The sequence below is a fragment of the Gadus chalcogrammus genome, chromosome 13 (assembly GCF_026213295.1).
Source record: "Gadus chalcogrammus isolate NIFS_2021 chromosome 13, NIFS_Gcha_1.0, whole genome shotgun sequence".
Lineage (NCBI taxonomy): Eukaryota > Metazoa > Chordata > Actinopteri > Gadiformes > Gadidae > Gadus > Gadus chalcogrammus.
In genome coordinates this window covers 14150234-14176759 of record NC_079424.1, presented here as the reverse complement: position 1 = coordinate 14176759, position 26526 = coordinate 14150234, and the positions used below count along the sequence as shown (strand labels likewise).

Genomic DNA, 26526 nt, shown 5'->3' with positions numbered 1-26526 from the left:
GGGAATATGCATTTCCATGTTTCTGACAATAGGGGTGATGCCCTCTATTTTGTGGAGGAATAATTTGTCAGTTAACAAAATCTTTGACTTTGCACCTTTACTGTAAATAGCAGCGAGGAACCCAGACCATTTTGTCGCAGCGGAGACCAAAAAGCTTTTAGCAGTGGTAAATATAACCCAACAACAACACTTTCATCAGTTCTTAATAAAACAGTAAAAAGGCCCATAACAGCATCACATCCCAGGTGAAAGAATTTATTTTGAGTAGGGCTAAAAAAAGTTGCCAAAGTACTGTTTGCTTTCATTCAATTAGGAGCTAGCCATTTATCACCTGCTGGTTCTCTTATCTGGATTCGGTTACTCAGCACAGTGAAGACCCACAGACTATTCACTGTACTATGCAGTGATTCTACCTCTGTAAGGAACTGATGGTAGTGTATGTATTTATATGCTTTTGCTTTGTTTGCTATAAGAAAAAGCAAGGATGGCCATCTTCTGTGCACCTGTGTTTGTTTCCATCATGAAAGAAGAACTCTTCAACAAGCAGGGCCCTGGCCCTGGGTTAGACCCTGGCTGCTAGATTGTTTCCCCCCCAATTTCTACACAACACCAGAATAAAATGTGTGCCTTATCTAAGAGATAGCCGTCTATTGAATCTGCATCACTAATCCGGTGTTTTGGTGGCAGAAAGGCAGTGGCACCGCGGGATTGCGGAGGTGGGAAACAATTATCCTTGCCAAATAGGGGCCACCATCCGAAGGCCTTTTTAATTAAAAGACTGGCGGTTTCATCTGCGTGACAACTCCATTAGTTCCCTATGATAAAGGCCCGTCTGGCAGAACGAATCGAGTCAGAAAAGAGTGAATTCTGCGGGCAGTTAAAGTGGGCCAGGCCAAGCTAATCGTATCACTGACCTTGGCGTTTTAATATCCTGACGTCTTGAAGAAGGCAAGAAATTGCAGCAATTATTTAAATACACAGAGTGTTGTTGTTCTTTTGACTTTGTCTCCACAAACAGGACCCGGGCTGACTCAGCCTTTAATCAACAGGAGCAGAACGCATTTGTCTGTTGTCCTTAAGAGTCCATTGCTCCTGCGTATCGTGTCACTTCTTCTCTGCGTCTGGTCACAGCTTCTTGCCAAGATTCAGCTTCTTCCTCCTATTAAATGTTGGATATTATGTATACCAATCCAAGCTGGCCAATATCAATATCAATAGATTCAGCATGGTTAGCTTAATCAAATACTCTTCACTATTCACCAACATAATTTGTTTTTGTGGCTTTATCTTTCACTATGTGCTACACACAAAAAAAAAAACTGCTGTTGATGTGATGACCAAGCAGGCATTCACTAGACTGGCTATTGCCAGACCAAGCTCAAATGTAGATTGCACGTTGGTCTTGCAAGCTGGCGTGATCAATGGGCCTAGTTCGAATGACTCTGTACACAATTGGCTGCTTGCCGTCGATTCCCCGTCATCATTGTGTTAAACCAGCAAATAGCGCGCCAGGGGGAAAAGCCAGCTTGGTGATTAGTTCCCGCAGAAACGTATCGAAACTAGAAAGAAATGTATTGCTCTTCTTGTGACCCTTCTGCAGGGCGAACTCAAATCGCCGGCAGCATGGGCGGGGCAACCCAGTCAAGGCATTCACTTCACCACACTGAAACTGCGTAAAATGATCCCACGAAATGATATCAACCTTCACGGCGCTCATGGAATAAACACTATTCCAAACATCGCAATCATAATAAAAACGCCCCAACCCAACCCATCTTTAGTCACACACATTGCAAAACTCCAGTCATTCCAACTCCACGCTCTGTACCAAGCACCTCCACCGATCCACACGCCCCCGTACCTTCGTCCGGGTCGTTCCTGGCCGTGGCCTCGAGGAGAGCCACGCTGGCCGCGAAGGACACGTGCCTCCGGGACGGCTGCAGCTGGCTGTTCCCGCCGCCGCCGCCGCGCCCCTTCCGGTCGGCCTTGCGCTTCTTGCTCTGCATGTCCTTCTCGTAGACGGCCCACCTCTTCAGCTGCTGGGTGCGGCGCTTCTGAGCGGCTCGCAGCCGCTCCATGCTGGGCACCTTGTCCAGCTGCTGCAGCTCCTGGATCAGCTCCAGGTGGTTGGCCATGGTGGACCAGGCAGAGGGCGCGGAGGTCGGGCGGGGGCAGTGAAGGGTGGGAGGCGGTGAATGGTTGGGGCCGATGAGGTGACGGGGAGTCGGGGAGGGCTTAGCAAGGACTGCGCTTCCCGTCGCGGCGGCCCGCCATGATGATGGTCATCCTCGTCATCGCGTCGTCCGTGCGATTGTTTACGGCATCGTCAGGGTTTCCGTCACCATCCCGTCAACCGCCGTGGACGCTCCAGGGAACTGAAGAAGAAACAAAAAAGAAAGAAAGGATTATCATTTTTGAAAGGATTGGTTGAAAAGAACATAGAACAACAATTAAATTAAATTGCCTCCCTTATGTTGCACTGAATACGTATGACAACCTCACTTAGCAGTTGATGTCGTTCCAAATTGGCACTTTTGTTCCCACCATTTTTGCTGGCATCTGTTCTAGGCCCTTGAGTATTTCACTAAGCCTACATCTGACTCAAGTGCTGCTTTTCTTTGTTTTTTACTGACCTTGGTTGGAATATGACAAGAAGTTGTAATCACATTATTATTACTACCCAGAAAATACATCATAGATGTAGAATTACATCACTCAGTCACGGTCAATGTATAAAATGTGTGCCTGAAAATCAAGGACACAACAGTAATGATGAGTTATCTACGGCAACCATCAAAAATGTTTTGACAACCATGAACGGAAATGCTTTTGAAACAGAAAAATTACGTTACCTGTGCTAGATTACTTTGGTGCCCAAAACCAAGTTCCTACTTTATATACTAGATACTTTACATCAGAATTGAATAGGTCTATGAATGCCAAGTGTCAGATCCGGCGGATTCATACTATTTGATCAAATGGGGTTAGGTTGAATTGAAGTTTCCAAAGGTAGACCACATCCTGAACCGTGTGCGGAAACAAACTAAAAGGCAACCTTGTGTTTAATGGAATGTATTGGGTAAGGTACCTGGTTGTACACAGTGAGCGACTGCATCTACATGAGTGAGGTGTTGTTACTTACGGCTGCCAACATATTTTAACGATATGTTCCCATCAACCAAAGTCAATATAAATGTTGAGGATCTCTAGACCATGATTGCATTGCATATTCCTTTGAATGTTTATGCAACTTGTTTCAGAACACTTCCCTTGAGCTTTTAGAGACACATACTATAGTAATAACTTCCTGATTATTTACCACATAGACACACGCAACATTCCACAAACAATGAGCACATGGCTGCCCTCCCATTCGTGAGAACCCTTTTACAAGTCAATGTGAGGTCAAGTGAGTCTGTGTGATGGTTATGGTCTGTCACATATTTCAGCTCACATCCCCCGTTTTCACCATGCATTACCATGTCTAGTCCATCAGCCCAACCTCCAAAGAACACAGCGTTGCTTAGGAACAATTCAACCGCTGTCGAGTTCTGCTCAGAACTCGGACAGGAAGTAGGCCACCTAATCACTTCCTCCGGCATCCCTCAGCTCTCTTTAAGTCTACAAGTTTCATTCACAAACATATGCAGACACACAGGTACGCAGACAGGCACGCACACACAAACACACAGACACACACGTACGCAGACAGACACACACACACACACACACACACACACACACCAGCATTCTCTCCTGGTTGCCTCTTAGTGTTTACCTCTTACGTTGTTGCCTCGAACATGCCAAGGACACCCACTCTATCCCTCTTAAAATCAGAGCTTGTCAAGTTGTCATCTTTTAGGTGCATGCATAAATTCATGCACCCGATGTTCCTACACCACCCCAAGGGTGCTGGTGTGAACTCAAGTATCTACTCCAGAGAGACTGAGACGGAGAGCAACTGAGCCCCACTCACAGATAGAGAGGTAGAGAGAGAGACTTATCAGCAACCACTGACTGACTGGGTCAAGCTCATTGGTAGAGCCAGCAAGCAGTAAAATTCACATGGCAATCTGCAATTGGACAGTGTGTTCCTGTTGATGAGTAAAATATGGGCTTTTGTATTAAGCACCTCAGCAATATACAGTAGTAGTGTGATTCTGACTGGTATTCGGGGTATATGATAGGTTCCTTTGCACTTCCATGACAGGGTTTATTGCTCTATGATATAGCAATCGCAATGTATCACAGAGGGATAATGTTATCTGCATTACATGCAGCGTTAAAGGGAATCAGAATGAACGGTGACAGCGAGAAGAGTTCGGAACGAATGTCTTCCTCCCGATCATCATATCAACAAAGATACCGCCGGCCACCGATTACCGATTCCATTCAGGTAATTTTCGAGCATAATGACACTAACTGCATCATAACACAGAGTGTTCTCAAGGCGGCTCTCTTGCGCTTCTGTATTCAAGATCACCATTGAATACAACATATATTTCGGCACCATCAACAACAGCTCCATTAGTCCCCCTGTGGCCCCGCATGCAGCACACGTTATTTGTCCGCTCTGTCAGCTTTGCACTCCACCTAAGGCACAGCCCACACTGTGTTTGTGCCAGTGTATATGAAGCCTATTCAGCGCCCGCTAGGCAAGGGCCAGATGCAGCAGACGGGGGGGGGGGGGGCCTTAATTCATGTTGTGTGTGCCTACTGTGCGAGCAGAATCTGTGTAATCAAATCTGGGTACATCGAAAAAACACACATCAAATGTGTCAAAACGGGGCAGCTATGAAGCAGTGGCTCATGTGTGGTTCATGTGAAGGATGATCCTGTAGACGTTCACTGCTGTGCCGTCGTCTACCCGATGCGCGGCGTGTGTTGTTCTTCAATCAAAGGCTGCCACTCACGCAACCTTCATTAGCGGAGCAGTTATTCACGCTAGAGATCATTTAGCTAGCAACAGGCTGAGAAGGCATCTGTCTCTCGCGTGTTTACCAGTTGCTATGTGGGCTTGTTCAGTGTGACACCACGTTAAGAGGGGAAATAAATACTTAAGATGGCTGATTAATTGAATACACTACCTTGGGGGGGGGGGGGGTTGTTATTCGAAGAGAAGGGAAAGTAGAAGTAGCATTAGGATTTTAAATAACCGTTTGGGTTAGGTTTGCAGACACAATATCAGATGACACATTAATGAAAAATCAATGTTTTTAGGTTTAAACACGTTACTATACTTGGCATACTACATGAAAACGATACCACACCATGCAGAGGCCTAGGGACAGCCTGTATCTATTGGATTCAACATACATATCCTCAATGCCCAGATACCATCGATGATCCATAAATAGCTCTATCTCGGCTCCCCATTTGACGATATCGCAAATACACATACAATTGGCGAGACGTTCTCATACCAAAACACACCACGTAACGCTTCAGCATATCCCGGTTCATGTCACACATAATGGTTGTTGTGGGGGAACATTTTCAGACAACCATTTTTCCCCACATTTTCCGCGAATGCCTTCTGCTTGTATTATGAAGCAGCTACCAGCAGTGAGTATAAATGAAAGGCTTTGCTGAAAGCTTTGGAGAAATGCTTATCCACAACCGTTCGTCATCGGGCTGTTGCATGGGTGAACAGGGGGAGGTGAAGATCAGTACTAACTGAGTTATGTTTGCTAATGGCAGTGTCAAATCGTCCCGATGCGTTGGCTGTTTCGAGTGCAGTCTGGCATGATCCACACATTATAAATCTGGTAATCCCTATCCATCACATATTAATGATAGGAGCAACACACTTCTACTTACCCTGTTCATGGATGAGCCAAACTGCTATTATATGAGCAAGCTTTGATAAGACAAAAGTGTTTGCCATTGTGTCTTGAACCATATTATTCTGCCCTTCTTCATCAATTATATTGAAATGTATTTGTAATTAATTTGCATACAAATGAAAGGACTGTATTAACAGAGGAAATTTTAACCTGCAAACTGAATAATTTCTGATGCCTTATTCAATGAAAACTACATCTGAATCACTTCTTTTCTGCACACACACACACACACACACACACACACACACACACACACACACACACACACACACACACACACACACACACACACACACACACACACACACACACACACACACACACACACACACACACACTAAAGCTTGTGCAAAAGTCAGCATTTGCTGCCTCTTGGTATTTTATCACGGTGTGAGGAATGAAAAGTGCAGCGGTGAGTGCTGTTTTTCAGCAGTTCTGCAGTTTTCTGCATTGGGGATAAAAGAACCCATCTTAACCCATTAATTATATGAAGACCATTGTGAATATACTGTGAAGAAAGAACCTAACTCAAGCCATTAATAATATGACCACCGCTATATTTCAACTGTGTGTGGCACAATTAGTCCATGCACAAGCAGCAAATGCAGAGAGAGGCCTATATAAACATTTCTTTCATCTATAGATATTAGAAAGCATTATCAAAATAAGTTTAAATTAACTTAAACAAGTAATTGTCAATGCAATGTTTTATCCTGATAGATACATTACGTTACTTATTGTAAGTCACTTTGGATAAAAGCGTCTGCTAAATGCCCTAAATGTAAATGTAAAATGTTATTATTGATGCCTTTAATGTATATCTTAAATGTCATACTTTCAATGGCTCTGAAATAAAAATACAATCCTCCATGAAGGTAAATATCCCCCCTCGATCAATCCCAAGACTTAAACTTAAAGCTAGGGTAGGCAACTTTGGAGGAACTGGCAAGGTAGGTTTGATTTTAAAAGTATCCAACCAAAATAACCCACCTGTGACCACTCACTTCACGCCTCCCTTTAATGCCAGTCCCCAAAAACAAATGACTAGCTTGCAAGCCTTGGCTCTAGGTCTGGCTAACCTTGTGGAAGACTCTGGTCATCCGCAATGAGTGCACCGGCAGAATGTCTGTAGTTAAGTGGGGCGATAGGTAGACAGGTAGAAAGGGCATCAACTAATTGCATTCAGGCTTATTACAGGCTTGTAAAAGAACACATATCCGATTTTTTTATTTCACAGCATATTTCATTTATTGAGGATTTGTGATGATTTGACCAAAAATTCTTTAACTAATTGGCTGTCCTAACTTTATGTTTATGAATGCAAAGCCGAGAACAAAATCCATTCACTAACGTATTAAGTCAAGTTCCATGTTCAGCCATCTAATTATGTGCATTTTGAATATTTAAATGAATACGAATGCCAGCTGCTCCTTTCAGATTGTTATTTGTTACCCCGGGTGCAACACAAGCAGTATACCACTGCGGTGTTCGTCCAACTACTCAAGAAGGATACAATAAAGTTAATGGAGCCGAAATTCAAAAGATGGTCTTGCTGCTGACCAATAAAAACAACAATGTCTCTTCATGAATCCTCCTCTCATTGAATCCAACTGCTACTAATTACCAGGCCATTACTGGAGAGGACGCTCAACTACTCAGCCTACTGCCTTGTATTTAATTAAAAAAGAGGACAGGTGTACAGAGAAAACTAGGAAAGAAAAGATACATTGAGGACAGTAGAGGAGTGAAGATTAGGTATTGATATGGTATATGGGATAACTATCTTCTTCGGTTTTTATTAAGGCATAGCACACAACTCTCCCATTCAGAATGGCCCCTTTGGCAGCTAGTTAAATTGTAAACAATATGGTCTATGGTTGCTATAAAACATGGCATACAAATTGCACCGCACAGAATAGTTTCTCTGGCCATATGATCTTGATTAACATGTGGAGTTACAGACCAGAACAAAGCCTTTTTTTTTTTTTTTTACTTCACTTCCCCTAACTGGCCAGTTGGAGGGAGTTAACAAAATAATACAATCCCACCCACTGAGGTTACGACCCCATCAATCACTGGGTCGCTACGGATACAGTCATGCTGCACACAACACGAACCACGTTATTTGTGTGTGAATGTATATGAGAAAGAGAGAGTGAGAGAGAAACAGAGAGACTCTGTGTGTGTGTGTGTGTGTGTGTGTGTGTGTGTGTGTGTGTGTGTGTGTGTGTGTGTGTGTGTGTGTGTGTGTGTGTGTGTGTGTGTGTGTGTGTGTGTGTGTGTGTGTGTGTGTGTGTGTGTGTGTGTGTGTGTGTTCCAACTTCCCCAGTGTGTACATGCCCCGGTGGGGGGTGCGGTCCAGTGTTGACCGTTGTTGGACCACTGCCTGCAGCGCTGGACAAAACAAGCAACAACACTAAGACCCGCCAGCAGCGTATGCTGGCAGATGAATCAGAACACACACACACACACACACACACACACACACACACACACACACACACACACACACACACACACACACACACACACACACACACACACACACACACACACACACACACACACACACACACACACACACACACACACACACACACACACACACACACTCCCTCATCCCCATAACCAATAATGAGGCAACACGTGCCCGGTGTTATCAGTCCTTGGCTGGCAGCGCCGACAAGGCATCACAGCTAAACGCACACAGGTAAGGGCCGCCGTGCGAGAGCAGTGGAGCGCAAACGCGACTCATTATCCGGTGAATCGAGAGTATTCAAACAAACAACAAAAAGAAAGAGACAAGAAGGACACCAGTATCAGCCGACACCCCCCTGACACACCGGCTCACAGGAGACAACAACGCAAACACATACACAGACATTTGCGTCCACACACAAAGCTCTTCATTACAATAATAATATTAATATCTGCTCTGCAACAGTGTGCAGCCTAAGGCGTGGAAGAGGCGTGTGCCCCAGACATGGACACAGTGGCAGCGCTGTCACGCACAATGGCCCAGTGTGGGTCAGAGACAGTGTGTACGTGTGTGTTTGCGTGTCATGGTATTCTTCTCCCTGGGTTCACGGGCAGCTGCAGTCTTTGTCACTCGGAGCTTTGTATGCACCGCAAGGGCTGCATTCTGAAGAGGTTAACTGTAAATCATAACGTTAAATGTCGACACAATCGACAGAAACACAACATGGTACAAGGTTAGGTCTTACGTAAGCTCAACATAGCGGTCGGATTGTCCACCGAACGTTATGAGTTTATTTTTTTACACTGCAAAACACACATCCCTGCATATGAATTTTGGTTCACAAACATCCTAGGCTAGTGCTGGGGCCAAAGAACCTGTGGCGCCTGGGATTCTGACAACCCTCCCCCCCCACCCTGATTACCAGCATGAACACAGGAGGTTTGATGGTGGGCGATATCTGCATGATCTTATCCAAGATCGTACCTATCTATCTGTATGATCTTGTCTTGTTCCATCCTTTTCTGTCGTTCAGCTTTATCTTCAGCCCAGCCCTGATTTTACCATCCAACAATATGTCCTCGTAAATCAATGAGCCATACATTTGCTTTCACCAGCTGGATCCATTGTAACAATTTATTTCCCTGTCAAGCTATCCAGCAAAAACATCTGTTTTGCTTCAAAGATGATACTTTCCAGCTGGGAAAAAGGCATTGTAGCATGATTCCACCGTTTGATTTGGGATGTCGGCAAAATGAAAAGCTTACGCCTAAATTCAGTCTTCCTTTAACTCCACAGTTCAATCACGTTAAGTGTTATTAATCATTTTAAAGTGTAATAAACCGTTCCTTCAACACATCATTCATGGAGTCATAAAGAGACGAAAAGGCAGGATCCCTGCTACTCTCCGTTGGGTTCTTTGACGTTAAGTCAAGGAAACACTGCATTTGGTAGCCAAAAAGGTACAGGTCGTGGCCGTTAGTACAGGAAATTACACCAACATCCGACCCATGACAACCTTAAGGCATCCGCCAAAACATGACCCTTGCTTATGTCAGTTTAAGTCAATTAGACACTTCCCAGATTTGCCTTTGGGTGGAGGGGCTTCACGGCTTCACGTACACACACTCACGCACGCACGCACGCAACCAGCAAGCGCACATTCACACACACACACACACACACACACACCTTATTTTCACAGATCATTAATTCAGCTGCACAAAGAACATTTGATGTTTGATGCCGCCAGAATCAAATCAATATTTTTAATGTTTGGCCCCTCTCTTTGTTTCTCTCCCGCTCCTCTTTTGCATATCAGGGGCTTCCTCTACCAGATAAAGAATGAGGCTCTAATCAGAGGAGGAGTAGAAAGAGCAGCATAGAGATGAAGCAGCTGCTCCTGTGTGTACACAGATCAGAAGCTGAATACAGGGCCGACTCCACTACCAGACTCAGGGCCGTGGAGCCCCGCTCCCCAGCCTCCACCCAAACCCTTTCATTACACCGTCAAAACCAACAATATTGATGGTTTGATACATGGCATTTGATGTATTTCAGATCCATTGAATTGTCGATCATGAGAAATGTCTGGACTTGCTCTCTACTTGTCAATTATAATAATTAAACATGAATAGATATTGTGGAATAACTTAAGTGAGAAGGGAATAGGAAGGAGTTAGTTTTTGTATTGATTGGATAGAATTACTGTACAATTTTTGACATTAATATTAATACATGGTAAGATGTATGTCAATATAAACAATATGAATATAGGCCTAGTTTGTAATGTAAGTGTTTGCCATGTGGAGTGTTCCTATCTGTGCTCACTTCCCTAGTTCCTTCAAACCCATGGCGGGGGGAAAAGGGGGTCCTGGCGGGGGTAGGAGAGGAGGGGTTATGTTCTGCAAAAACCTTGATAACGCCAAAACCCAGAACTAGCCTCACAGTAAAGAGGGTGCAAAGCTGTCATAAACCCACAGTCATCCAACTACGACCAGAGAGAAACAAGGCAGCTGAGCTTGTATTTGACGATTACCATTTTCCATTAAACCCACTCCGTCCGGCAGTCCACCCATCTCGAATATTCCTAGTCGCCAGAGAGTGACCTTTCATAGCTCTACCCTACTCATTTAACTATTCTTTCCATCCAAAGTCTTGTCTCTCGTCTCTTCCCCCCCCTCTGCCTCTATCTCTCCCTTTTGCCGTTCTTTTTAAAGCGAGCTGTATTTTCCGTCTATAGAAGACTTGTCCTAGTTGGCGGCGTGAAGAGAATTTAGTTTCTCGGGCGAAGCCTTGATTTAAAAGTGCTCAGGTCAGGTGGATTCTGGGCCATTCTCTCCCCTGTTGTTGTGACGTAAGGAGGGCAGGAAAAGACGCCATTAAAGACGTAAAAGAAACCTGTCATGTGAACGATGTTCAGTCATTTTAACTGCAACTCTAGCCCTGACTGTCGCAGCTCCTGGAAGGGAGCACAATAATTCAATTAAAAACAAACGCAACAAGCTCATCACAAAAAATCACCTTTAAAAAATGCATAAGCTGCAGATATGCATATGAAACCTTCACCCACAGGCCCAGCAATCTTAAAATTGCATACATTCATTCGTTTTTGGAGATTTATTCCAGCAGGACCCACTGACCAATATCTCGCTGACCTGTAATGAATTACAGGTGTGCAGCAAAAAAAAAACGCTTTGAAAAACACAGCGTTAGCCTACATCTCAGCAGCGGTACCAAGCGCTGCCTCACACACACTCTTGGCTCAGCACAACATTAGCACGCCAACAGGCCGGCCATTGTGGCGCTTCAAGTGCTGCATTGATCTGAAGCAAACCCAGCAGGGGCTTTAAAGTGACAGTCGTGGGTCAGGGGCAGGCTGAGGAACCTGCTTTACACACCCCAGGAGGGGCGTACAGTAAAGGATTAAGAACACTCTTATTGTAAGCTTCTTGTTTAGTTTTTTTGCCCTGCGATGAAGGTCTTCCTGTGCACAAACGCTAATAACAACGGGTAGCCACTACGAGGGCTCAATCTACAAATCCCTTACAGCCGTAAGCAGGTATTGCGTCTTAAGTCATGCACACCGTCGTGAAACCTCTACGCTCAGATTCAATCGTATTTTCTCTTACCAATGCCAATTTTTATAAGGATATTTGATGGGTGTCTTAAATTACACCAACATCCGGATGTGGTGTACACTGTGTCAACAACCGAAGCACGCGTCAGACTCAGCACCCTGGCTCCTACGGAGAGAGTCATCAACATCAGTAGAGCCCTTACTGTGGGAGGCCAATTTCACTGAGCTTTGTCAACAGGCAATTAAACAAGGGGATAGCCAAAGTCAAAGAGAAAATTATATCTTAGAGAGCAAACCAACCCTGTGTCTTCGGCTTTTGATGCGTGTTTGGTAATGTTGATAAAGTTTTGTTTGCTCTTTTAAGCACTTGTGACTTAAAAGATAATTAGAGATCTTAATCTAAATTGAATATATAATAATAATATAAATTACCCTTTGGATGTTTATAGAAAGTATCAGTTCAAAGAGCTGGGAAACCTCTGGTAGTCGCTTCAGCAGTTCAGTTTGAGCTGCACACACTTGGGTGGGGCAGACAATCCGGAGGCTCCACAAAGAAAACGGAAAGAAAGGAAAACATTTTGACCACAGTTTGCCCTGGACTTTAGGTTCATGAACTGCCTCATCGAATGCTGGCACTCTGAACTATTACCCCTTTCCATTCTGTTCTTTGACAATGTCTTCTTGTATCAATACATTTTTCATTCCTTTATTTGTCTACCATCTATTCCACCCTCTCACCTCGGTGTCTGTGTCAGTCTTTCATTTCATTTGAACAGTTTTTCATCCTCCTCATCCTGTAGTCTTTTGACAGGCTAATTATGGTCTCGTCCCGGTCCATCAGCCCTAGCAAGGATTAACAGAACCAGCCTACAGCCTCTACCCCACAACAGAGAGACAGACGTACACGAGGCCCTAGTTGGCCATAAAGCAATGGGCAAGAAAACCACCATCCATGTTGTTTATAAGACAAATTGGCAATCTCTAATTAAAAAAATGGTCAACTATACCGCCCTAGATTATTAGCGTTAATGGGATGTTTTAATGCAGCAAGCTAGCCCATTGGTTTAGATGAAGTGTAGACACAGACATTCAGGGAGCTTTATAAGTCCTTTGGCATCATCTGGGGATTCGCAAAAGGAGCCCTTTGGACTTATGCTTGCTCATCAATATTTCAGGGAACTGAGATGTCAACACTTTGGAGGTTAGCCTCACTTTGAGAAGTGGAGAAGAGCCGAAGCACATCGGTTAGGCTACCAGTACCCCTCATTAAAAATGCAAAACTCCCATTCCAACACTCTCTAAACACTAGAGGTAAAGGGGCTTACAACCCCAAAAGAGTGTATTCTGTGTCTTATGGCCTGTGTGATAGATTGCACAGAATTAGTGGCATACAAAACAAACAACTTGTATACCAATTGAGCTGAAAGTGTAGCCGTGTGTGTGGTAATGGGGAAGTCTCAGTCAGTTAAGCACCACGGCGATCAAACAAACACACACATTTGCAAAGGTTTGTATTGCAGTAGATACCTGAGGCATATTAAACTGACCAATACTGAAAAACTGTCTGCGCAGTGCGAAAGCATGCACCAACACAGAACACACACACGTCACAGCCCTGGTACAATCAGCCAGTGTCTGTATTTAGCTTAAATTTTAGACAAAGGGAGCAGAGCATGGTTGAAAAAAAAGCCAGAGCAAAGCAGACGTAAAAAATAACCAATCATTCACTGCACAAAGGCAGACTTGGAAAAAAGAAAAGCCTTCAAAAAGCCATTTTACCTTTGAAGACCAACAGCTGTGTTCCTCTAATCTAATAGAGATGTAACTCCTTGAGCACATCAAAACAAGTGTAGGACACAGTATTGCTGTTTAAGAAAGTAAGCATCTGCACTTATATCTACATTATTCCTCATGTGCTGTCTGTGTTCAATCTGGCCCCATCACAGCTCTGCTTAGTTTTCAAAACAATGCAAGGGGGTGAAAAAACGCCTACACAGGCCTCTAGGGGCAAATGTCTTCCTGAACTCAGAGCACAGCCCACAAACGCATGAACTCACTTCCTGTGTACAAAAACACTCTGATTCTGACTGGCTGCGGCATTACAGGGCTTCTGTAATAAGCTAGGTTGATTAAGTCATCAGTCTTCCACTAAGCATGGAGTCGGTGCACCGTCAGCTGTTCCATGCATTTTATGCTAAGATCACACTTAATCGTTTGACCTGCAGCGCTCTGAAGGATTCCGAGCAGGGCTTTAAAAGGGAAACAACTTTCCCTTGGACCTTTGGTTGTTTTGTCATTTATGCTTGTTTGATTGCGATGTGTCTGGTTCTAGGTAGACTAGTATCTTATTTTGCTTATGAGTTCCTTCCTTGGTCTGATCTCTTTTAAAAGAGCGAGGGACTCACTTGGATAGACAGACAAACAGACATATAGACGTGTTTTAAGCCTCCTGCGACATCCACTACACAGACATAATTTAGGAGACTGAATGTCACTCTGGAAAGCAGCTCAACAATGGTATGGTAATGGAAGTGGTAGTGCTGTGAAATATAGAGTTACCGTCTGGGCTGGACATAATATTGTGACAAAAAGATTTAAGGGGCCATTCCTGTCAGATGAGCAGCAGAAAATGTGCTGGACCAGTGCGGAATGAACAGATTGCATGGCTGGGCAGGGAATACACTCTGAATCACCTATGGGCTTTTCAGCCCTGGCATTTTACATTTGCCTTCATGGAAGGTAAACAAACATACCATGATGTACTTTGCGGGGGCACTTTAACATGAAGATGAACTGATTTATACAAAACATATTGGTTTTGCTGGAGCCATAAATAGAAACACTGCTCCGTGGGTTAGGTTTCCTGATTGGTTAGGGGATGACTCAACCCCCAAACAAAGTCATTTGGTGCCTCCACACCGAGCATGCCCCGGCAGATTCACCCTGCCAGTGAGTGGTCACGGTTGGGGTCCCAAATCTCTGGGGTCCTGCTGGTCCCTAAACGCAGGGGACACACCACCCAGCCTATTAATCGGTTCAGTAATAACCCTAAGCAGAGAGACAGATCCCTAACTAAACAGGGTTTAATGACGACGTTGATTAAGCTATAGTAGTTGCTTTCTTGGTGGTTTTCCTGCTAATATCGAGTTGTATGTTATTGTATTTTTCTGACCACTGGGGATGGAGCATGAATTTCACATGAATGCCATGCATTGGTTAGTCTCCCTACTAGTCAGTCTCTCAACGCTACGCTCAACTAGAGACTGAAGAGAAGGGTCTTGTTGATAAAACTGTGTGCAAAAGATTTGCGAGAACAGATGTCATGTATGCTTGTCAATGCTTATCGTACCAACAAGTCTTTCTTGTCCTCAAATATTGAAAGAAAGTCGCTTGAAAAACTTAATTTCACCAATCTTGTGGACACATTATATGAAAATGAATCAAATAAAGAGACGATGCTCAGGACATCTATTTTCAATGTTTACAAAGCTCTCTCTGTGCTAAAAGGTAATTTACTCTATCGCCATGTTTTTTCACTATGTCAGAGATTGGGGGGGGGAGAGCATTAATTCCAGTTAAAGCGACATCTCCCAGTAAAATGTAGGGGCTGTAGGTCCTTTAGCGGCCTTTGGCGCTGCAGTTCGAACCACAAACTTGAATGGAGAAATCCCCAGACTCACGGTAGACAACGAGATCTCAGATCGTCTGATATCACGGGGCTATGCGTTTGTCCACTCAACACCAACCTGGTGGTCCGTGCATGCTTATCAATGACCGCAGGCTAGGGTGGAATTTATATTAAATACACAGCAATGCATAAAGAACAGTGTATTGTCTGCTATGCTTTGTTCAATAAGAAGATAAACCACCTTTGTTTTTCATTAGAACACCAATAATGAAGTCCTTATCTCTGTCAGCCATGACAAAGTAAATTAAGATTGTAGCAATAGTTTATTTTCATGTAAAAAAATTGGTTTTTCATAATATCTTGTTTTTCAGAGCAACGGTATAGAAAATAAGGGGTGGGGGATGCCATGTTTGAGTGTGGATCCAAGACATTGCCTGGGCAGCACTGCTTTTGACTGAGTTTTTTGAGGGGAGGAATCAAGTCGAGCCCCTGAGAGCCTGATAGTTTTTAATGTTTCATGAGCGGCATCCAAATTGCTGTGTTGGAATAATTAAACATCAGTTAGTCTACAAAACTAGAGAGAATATATTATGGCGGGCAGATTGTGAGTAAAGCACAGGTGCTGTGGGAGGCTTAGGCTGTCTGCCGTCACTAGCACACCGGCGGATGCACAGTATCATGGCAATTATTAGCAATTACACGGACCCCTGTGCTCATCTGACACGTTTGTGTCTGTGAGGAGGGGGTGTTTGTCGTGTCGTTTTTGTGTGTCATTTGTCTCTTGTAATTGTGAATTTGCTTTGAGTCTGTTAAAAGTGAATGTGCATTTTCTTCCTTGAAACTATGTCTGGGGGGTGGATTGTGGATGGGGTGTGTGTGTGTGTGTGTGTGTGTGTGTGTGTGTGTGTGTGTGTGTGTGTGTGTGTGTGTGTGTGTGTGTGTGTGTGTGTGTGTGTGTGTGTGTGTGTGTGTGTGTGTGTGTGTGTGTGTGTTGTCTGATGGAGCATTTCTGACATAAGCTGCCAGCCGGTACAGATGCGTTGTGGTTAGGCACCAGAAATCGTTCAAGTTGTCTTCCCATATCAAGCATTTGTAAAGGGCGATGGTGTCAAACACAAAGATATACCAAACTCACATCTGCTATTATTCCCCAAACCACAGCCCCCAATGATTTCCTTCTGTTAGCATTTTGAGGATGGCAATGCAGGGAGACAGCTTAAACAACCATGTGTCCACCTTACAGAGGGCTTAGCAAGGATTTACTAGTAACCACCAATAGCTTCTCTGTGTTACAGGAGGGAGGGAAGATGAATCATGACTGACTGCTACCTGTTTACATGCAACAATTGAACACTAGAACAGTCCAACCAAATCGTAAATTGATTATCATAATTACAGCAATGTAATAAATACACAAGTTATAGACTGTATCAGTATAGACTCTGGATATAACCTTATATTCTGGATTTCCTAATAGTACGTATAGGGCCTAAAGGGCGAAATTAACATGTTTGTGGGCAGCGTCTAGCCAATTCCACCATGTCAATCTGGCGGAGACGCCGCCACACACTTCACTCCCAGCAGTCGGCTCGTACCGCCGCCTGAAGCCGTGTCGGGTCCTCCCCCGAGACATGCCTCGTTTCCCTCTCGCTGGCAGACGTTTTTCAAAGTTTGTACACGCTACGTTGAACCGCTTTCAACATGCCATTAACAAGGTCAAACCAACAGCGTAAAAACTACTTGAAATAAAAGCGACACTTTTTTCGAACATTTGCTATCTAACGGTGACCTCCTGCGAAGGATGTGGAGGAGTACTATCTTTCAATCAAAATTGATTGTTGCTACATTTCAGACACCAGAGACGGGAACAATGCATCAAACGGTGTCATGACACGTCCTAACCCCACTTCTCTCACTATCTTTCGCCAAAGGGTAAAGTAAGCTAACTGCTCAAAGATGTGTAAAGACGGCATGCCGTTCTGCGTACCACTTTCTACCGGGCGATAAACCTCTCTACCTTGTACTTATTCAATAATCGGGGAGCTTATATCCCCCAAACTGACAACATATGCAACGGGTTTACTTACCGCACTTTAGTTTAAAGTTGAAGCATGTCGATTGTATTCACATAGATGGATAGAGTAGGACGGAGATCCGACGTTCACACGCACAGCTCGGAGGTTTTAACTTGTCCCGTTAGCAGGACAGAGCAGCAGAGTTGCCTACAAGAGCAGTCGCTGCAGCGCCCCCTCTCTCTCTCTCTCTCTCTCTCTCTCTCTCCGAGGCTTCTCTTGAGGGCGGGGCGGTGTGCTGGTGAGGCAGCTGGAGGGAGGAGACTGAAGCAAAATGCAGACACTAAACGGTGGTGAGATGGTGTAGCATCCATTCCACGTCCCCATCAACGCTAGATATTGATGGGAATGTATTTGTTGTTTTCTGGAAACTAAGTTTTAATAGGCTTTCACTCCACTGTAATGAACTGTAGTATTAGTAGCCTATACAAGTAGTAAAGCATAGTCATTTGGAAAGTTACAAAACCATCATGCCTCAATATATCATGGTACCTATACATACACGTTTTAGTTGTAAAGGACTCTATAACAAGTCATTTTAGAAAGCCTATCATATCCTTCCCTATGAAAAATCATTCTCAATCCCTTTTTTTCGTCCTAATTTTTTCCTGCCCCACACTTTGACGACGATACAAAACTATGCTACTTGTACAAGGCTGCTTCAATGTGATTCCTGAAGGATCGAGGAAATTCATTTCGAAGCTGTCATTAAGGCGACCCAGAATGCCAACTATACTTCAGGGCCAAAAAGACCTGCAGACCATAGCAGCTCCCCTATCAAGACATGTCACCGGCCATTTGCAAAGCTATATGTCACAGGCCGTCTCGCCAAGTTACACATTTTTGATAAACAGTCACTATGACCATTATCATTATGACTGCAATTCCTTTCCGTTCTTCTGTTTTTTGCGAATGAAGAACAGACTTGCCCCTTCTAGTGTTCACAGCTTCAAGCCCATGTACTTCTCTATACTACCGCTGTAATAGAGACAATGCGTCTGCATACTGCTGTGTTGTGCAGCACAAGAGATAGTAGGCTACTAAAATACATGTATTATGGTCACGTGGTGCCGAGAAGAAGCCCAACATTGGATGTCTCGCTCACCACCCATGACGAGGATCTGAGAGAATTAGGTCAGCAGCAAGCGTCGGCGGGGTTTGTTCCAACTCTCCCTGAACCCCACTTCTTGTTCTCCTCACTCCACTCCTGATGCCAGGGTGGTGGGGAGGCAAGGCATAGCGTGGAGTCTCTCAGTACTTTGCCCTCTACATATTTCATGGCCTGCTGCTGTCTTGCCTCCATGATGCACACTTTTCCCTGGATATTTCCAAGTGTTACTTGGTACTCGAGAAACCGTAAGATTACTGTTGCAACCGTTGCCTTTTTCTTTGGCTGTACCCATGTTATGTTCTCTCCAACCTTTATTGTTTTTCTTATGTGAACCAGTGGTGATGATGTCTATGACAATACATTGTATAATTGAATATGAATGCATTTTGTCAAACAGGTCTAATTTAAAAGTAAATCTTGTTTATAACATGTTAATAGATAAAAAACGAATTATAGTAGTTGATGGAAGACAAATATTTAATTGCCTTTCAAGCATGGATCTCTTTCACACACACACACACACATACACACACACACACACACACACACACAAACACAAACATGCAGGCATGCACGCAAAGGCACACACATACATACAGCCACCCCCACCCCCCTACACACAGTCACACACACACACACACACACACACACACACACACACACACACACACACACACACACACACACACACACACACACACATACACACACACAGTTTGTTGCATGCACATTTTTTAATGGGTGTGATAAACAGTGCCCACCATGTCAGAACTGAACCATTTAGCTAAAGGCCTTCAAACGAGCAGGGCTACAAGAACGGCCCTCGTTATCGACCACTCTGCCTCCTATTTCCCAAATTGACGGCAATCACGGTTGCTTATTATTTATCAGGTGTCATGACAGCAGTGCTCATCAACATGTGCCTCGATGAGAGCCGTGAAGCATTAGGCTTCCTCTTTCTCCTCGGAACACTGTGTGAGTGGGAAGCGTTTTGCCTCCCCTCTCAGGGTGTCCCACAGTGTTTTCGATGTCTGCTCGTCGATACCATAATGTGTCCGTAATGCGCCTCATGCTGTCAGAGTGCTCATCCCATCTTCTCTCTCATTTCTTAGTTCCGGCCAAACGTTGGTTCTGTTCATTCATTATCCGTGCTGTTTTTGATCAGCCACCAGCAACCCACCTCCTCAAAAGCACAGAGAAATCCCAACTGGATGGATCTATGATTATGATGGTTTCCTTGTTCTGAGAAGAAACTACTGAATGAGGACAGACATTGACTCTGTCCTGGCGTACATATGAGCACTGTCCTCATATTTTGTCTGTCTATAGGCTACATGCCAGGCCACTCATAATCAATGCAGACGTGATTGTAGTGTTCAGAGCAATCATGTTCTTCTGAGCGACTTCACAAAATTAAGGTATAATAGTGTCATCAGGTCAGACAAGGGAACATTTGAAAAGATTGAACGTGAATGTAGATTCCAAAAATACGGGAACCATGAATAGTCTGGTATTTCAGTGTCTGGGCACTTGAAATGCACCCTGTGAGTAGCGGACATGCAAATTGGACAGTTGCAAATGACACTTGGTCTGTCTCTTGGGCGGTTACATGCACAAATGAGGCCACTTATGGGCCTCAGAAGAATTCAAAGGAGTCTGGGATAGAGACCCCGCTAAAGGGCTCTCAGGGGCTTATCTCCCGGGGACACGAGATAAAGCCTTAGTCGTTTGGTAACGACACATTAGCTCGACGAACTGCAATAAATATTCCGGACCAGAACATTGAGATAAGAACGAAAACGAGAAAATGCCAAATGTTTTTTCAAGAGATAAATTGTGGGCTCTTTGTAAGGTTCTTCTTCGAAATATTTTATAGTAGAATATACAGACATGTTTTCTACCTGCTGCAGTTATGATGTGGGGTCAAATCCCACCTAGGTCCCTCTGAACCAACAACCGAAGAAGGCAGCTCATAGAGAGCAATCTTTCAACGATGAAGAATACTTTACTAAATTGATTACCGGTCCTCCCCGGTACAAGGATATCACCCATATTATTTTATTCTGACATTTTATATATAATAGTAAATTAACCTAGTATCTCATGAAAACGTATTGCATATATTTTTTTTTAATTACTCAAAGTAGCGCACAGAAACTTTGAGGCAAAGGTTCATAAGGAGACATAAGGGTTTATATTGGTGGGAACAAAGCACAGAACAAAATGCTTTTCATATAAGTTAATCGACCCAGTGCGGCATCTCAGATATATAGCTTATTGCTGATAGCCTATTTATAGAAGGCAGGTGAGAATCCAAAGGGTGGATTCAGGCCAAATGTTTTCATCTTAATTTCCCCATATATAGATAGTTGAGTTTTTGATTTATTGTTTTGGTTATTTTAGGAATTATATTATTGTTTCAATCCTGTAGTGTAGAGGGTTTTTGAAATTCCATTTGAAAATTCCCTGGACCTCGCATTGTATGGACCTTTTCTCACCATCATCACTTCTTCAATTTTATTTCACAATAAAGATATCTGTCCATTATTCTCCAGTGATGCAAACAACCAAACAATTTAACTACATTGCATGAAAATCATGTGAAAGTATGCAAATAAGTATTTAACAATAGATAATGATATTTTTAATAAATTCGTCTAAGAATGAACTCTTGAATGGAACTTATAGTCTTGTCAGCATGGTTAATATTCAAGCAGTGTTGATGGACCTCGGCATATGCAAAACGTACACTTCACAAAAAGGCTTTTGTGACGCTCTGCAATTCAATCTGCCAGCTTTGATTATGGCACAGCATGACATAATGGCCTGACTCTATATAAAGATGTAGAGATAGCAATGCAAATGACAGCACAAGTCGTTCTGCCAAAAAGATGTCTTCCTCTTTATATTCCTATTGAATGTGTGTGAATTAGGAGTAGTAAAAAAAAAAACATGGCATGGTTGATGGGTCATTGCATCATCAAAGATGATCTTAAAAGGATTTTGGCCTCAGTAATACCATTAAATATTAACAGCTTTGATATAAAGAAGCTAAGCTGAAGGACTTTGGAGAATGAGTCATATTTGTGCAATGTTATGGATCGACAAACGTTGATACTCCTGCATTTATATGTGTAGTCTCAGTGGGTGTGCACGGTAAATGCCTGTAGTAGTCCAGTATCAACCACTGATAACCATGATCCATGTTCCCCTTTTACTGAGTTCCATGTGGTGACAGACCACAGCCTTCTCCACTGCATATTCAAATGACCACGTAGTATTCGCAATGCTCTTGCGGACCCGAACAGCAACAGCAAAGTGGATAAATCACTCTATGCTGGAAGCATCATGAAGACTGACTCTGTACTGTCTGAGAGTTCGCCCACGTATAATCAGAGAGCGAGAGAGACAGAGAGAGAGGAAACTACTAATATATTCTGTTTACTTTAGTATTCTGTTTATCAGACGGGAACCTGTGAAGGGACCATAGGGCTGAAGTCATGGAGGTAGAGAATACAGCTAACTGAATGAAGTGAACCAGGGAGTGGTGAATAAGCATTGATTACCCAACTGCAATAGGGAAAGTCCCTCTGCGTGATCTGCAGTCTTGCAAAGCTGTAATAAACAGTTCCAGGTCTCTTCCATCCCCAAGTGATTTCATACCGACTGAGGCACCGCACACACCAATTTGGAATACACTCCAGGTCACTGATTGTAGTAGACCAGGGACATATAAAACCACTGCTGCCACAGGAAATGTGTGTGTTTGCTTAGCAATAAGCCAGCTTACTAGAAAACAAATATTTTGTATACGGTTAGAAGACACACCTCATGAGGTAACAAGTGATGAATGTGATTAATGAAGTGCATGATATTGAGGCAAATACAAATGATTGGTTTCTCTCAGTTCGATGAACATCCTCAGGGATCAGCATTTCATGAATAAAATCCAAGGTTGCCCTCTGTTGGCAGCATAAGGAAATCACACTTAAAATGAGTGACGATTATCCACATTTTAAATGTAAGCACTTTATGGATATACGCATGACGTCTTGATTTTGTTATTTTATAAATAATATGCGACCACCTCGATCCATTGAAAAATAGAGTGAGTGAATTATAATGCTGACATTGGCTATTCTCGGCTTTTCTTTCGTTAATTGAACACAGGGTGACGCTGGAGAGTTCAGATGCAAATGTTTGACACATGAAAGAATAGCCATCCGTTTAGGGATTAGATAACTCAAAATGTTAGGTTTTAATCGTGTGGGAATGTGAAAATAGTTCTATTTAATAAGGTATACAGTCCATCCTCTCAAATACACCACTTCTTTCAGTGCCAAAAGTGGCCAGAATAGTGATGAAATGTTTGTCAATTAACATAATGATGGATATTATTATCATTATTTTTAAACGTCCTTAATTACGAGGCATAATTGTTCCAAAATCGACCGAGCCTAAATGCCGGTCAAGGAAAATAATATAGAAATATCAACACCATATATGACTAGAACCGATTTATCAACCAAGTGTTGGTTAATCAGTTGGACAGTGGCCCACATTATTTGCTGAGGGCATTAGATGAGTCACATGGAGACGACTTCCGTCTCCGTTTTGACGTTTACACTCATTGCCATTGAATGTTCTGAATATGTGTCCACTGTCCTCAGAATACATTCACTTTAAAATATTTTAACAATTTGCTGAAGGGAAATGTGGACATTCCAGCAGATGGATGTACGGGCCTACCTCTGAAGAATAATTCCCGCCCCCGAGGCTGGTTCCATCGGTCAAATGAAATATGCTTTTTTTTTTTTAATGATCGCAGTACATAACAAACTGTAGGTGGCGAAGAAGTACCTGCTCACGTTTTGAAGTTCTACACACTTTTTCCTTCTAGATTCCACTTTGGTTTTGGATTGTCGGTGCCGTTAAAGTAGCATTTCTAATCGTTTACTACTTTAACAGCAAAACCCAAGTGGAAAACGTTCAAAGTTGCTCACAGTTCAAAACGTGAGCAGTTTTTACTTCTTCGCCACCTACTGAGTTTGTTATCTAGGCCTACCTACGACCATTCAAGAACCCCATTTTATTTCCCATAGACATTTGACCGATGAAACCAGCCAAGCAAGAAGGAGAGACTAGTGGCCCTGTTGCAATTCTCGGGGCACCGTAAAGTGGGAGGGACTTTGCCAGAGGAAAAAAAATAGGCCTATCCTTTACTCATTCCTCTAATTTGTCCCTGCATTACAGAGGCCGTTTTGCTGAGATCACACTGATCCCCATCAAACCTTTGTAACCCCACGCCCATAGGGCTAATCCCAAAGCAGCATATAAATACCATAAAGTTAAATTGAGCATTTTGTTTGGCAGGTTCTGTTTATACCATTGTCTCGGAATGTGACGTATGTGTAATCCCCCTACTCCAACTTACTTATTGAACCAACACAGCCCATAAATAGCTTCATGTACCAATCAGCTTTACTACAAATATTAGCTAACTATTTGCATCGTTTGGGTCATTATTTCTTAATCTATGTTATGGTTTGAATGCAATGGTCTGCGTTTCAGTCCTTTGGAATGGGATGGAAGAGAAGAGGAGAGCATCAGTTGTTTACGCTAGCATTTAAATTTTAGAAGAATTGAGTTTTAAAGAGTGTAAATAGAAGATGTTCTTTTCAACGCAAAGTTCTTAAAACACGTTGTTATTATTAACAGATAATAAATGGACGCAAACCAATATCCTTCTTATCCCACGCAAACATTTTCACCCGCACAATGAAAATATACCTCAGCTATAATTCACCCAATCATGAATTAAGTTTGGTGCTGTGTTCATGAATTGCATGCTCTCTTCTGATTTTAGGGACAGGTTTGCATTTACAAATAGTTGTGGCATATCTCAAGGACTTTGTCTTCTCATCACAAACAGTTATTTTATTGACTGATTGACTCATATGGACTCATTTTTATTTACTTTGGCCAAACATCCAAGAAAGCATTTTGCTAGAGGGGTGCATACCACGGCACAACACCAGCACTAAAGTGACCTACTTAAGCCCAAAGGCCATTAAACAATTGTAAAATCCAGCTTAAGAATGAACACGTGTTTTATATGTAGGCCAACCTCATTCCTCTTTTCTTTCTCTTTTAATAAACCTGCTGGTTATTTAGAGTATTAACTAGCAAGTTGGCTCAGATGAGGAAATACACCTTTGACCAGTTTTATATCGCAGATATAGTTCTGCTTTCTACTAATGTAAATCAATGAGTCCATGGCCAATGTTTGCATATTTGTGTAAAGGCACACATACACACACACACACACACACACACACACACACACACACACACACACACACACACACACACACACACACACACACACACACACACACACACACACACACACACACACTTCACTGTATTCTCAACTGTAAATGAATCAATGGATTCCATTAATCGATTTATCATTATAATTGTACTAATTGTAGTACAAGTAATGTGTTTCATTCTATCTCAAAGCTGCTTATGATTCCAGACAAAGAACATTCACAAGATGAACATCCAGAATCCCTCCTCCTCACCACAACCCAAATTTGTCCACGTGAATGCCTTTCGGTGAATACAATCATCTGCAGGAATATTCTCTGTCTCCATGGAAACCTTGAGCAGCAGAAGGTGGGATAGGCCGATGGGGGAGAACGTCCGCTCAAGGGGGGTGTGGCCTCAACAGAGTCCATGTGGCTCTCTGGGATGAAACAATGGCAGGAAGAACATGGGATGTTTTATTTGCCCACTGCCCTCTCTCTCTCTCTCTCTCTCTCTCTCTCTCTCTCTCTCTCTCTCTCTCTCTCTCTCTCTCTCTCTCTCTCTCTCTCTCTCTCTCTCTCTCTCTCTCTCTCTCTCTCTCTCTCTCTCTTTCTCTGTCTCTCATGCTATGCTCCTTTTTCTTGATGCATTAATCTCTTTCTCACACACGCTCTTTCTCTATGTCCCCCTTTCTCTGTCTAACACTCACTTTCTCTCTCTCAGACACACACACACACACACACACACACACACACACACACACACACACACACACACACACACACACACACACACACACACACACACACACACACACACACACAACCTAGATACACTTGCACATATCTGGTATGAAGTGTATGTGACAGAGAGAGAGAGAGAGAGAGAGAGAGAGAGAGAGAGAGAGAGAGAGAGAGAGAGAGAGAGAGAGAGAGAGAGAGAGAGAGAGAGAGAGTGTGAGAGAGAGAGAGAGCTAAGCAGACAATGAAAACAAAAACAGGATGTGACAGCGTGTTATCTGTCCTCGGAATTGTCTCTCCTCTCCCTCCGCACTGTGGACACTGATATATGCGCCAGTTGGTAACCAGTTTGATTGTCTGAAGAACACACAACTAAGCAGGAATTAAATGTACATTCATGTTTCTTCTCAGAAACATGTATTTTCTGGAAAATATGTGGTAGCATTATATATGTATAATGATGTGTGCGTGTGCGCGTGCGTGCGTGCGTGCGTGCGTGTGTGTGTGTGTGTGTGTGTGTGTGTGTGTGTGTGTGTGTGTGTGTGTGTGGGCGCGTGTGATTGTGTGAGAGCGTGTGTGCGCGTGTATGTTTCCCCCCGGCCCTAACCTATTCAAAGTTGATACCTTGTTTACCTTATCCCCAACCTCTTTTCAACCTTCAACGCTACCTGAGTAGCGCGACAACGCACAATAATAAAGGCCATGCCTCCCGCCAACAGCATGACAGCGCCCTGGCGCGTCGTATCTCGGTGTGGTGATGC

General features: G+C 43.3%; 1 protein-coding gene across 1 annotated transcript in view; it reads right to left on the bottom strand.

Annotated features, from left to right (window-relative positions):
• Window positions 1-17738, bottom strand: part of ppp1r16b (protein phosphatase 1, regulatory subunit 16B) — a 58546-nt gene extending 40808 nt beyond the window's left edge. Inside the window, exons 1-2 of the mRNA XM_056605484.1 lie at window positions 17618-17738; window positions 1862-2375 (exon numbers count right to left, since the gene is read on the bottom strand). Of these exons, the coding sequence (XP_056461459.1) occupies window positions 1862-2135 (274 nt within the window). The 5' untranslated portion in view covers window positions 2136-2375; window positions 17618-17738. The remainder of the gene's footprint in view (window positions 1-1861; window positions 2376-17617) is intronic.
• Window positions 17739-26526: the final 8788 nt, after the last annotated feature.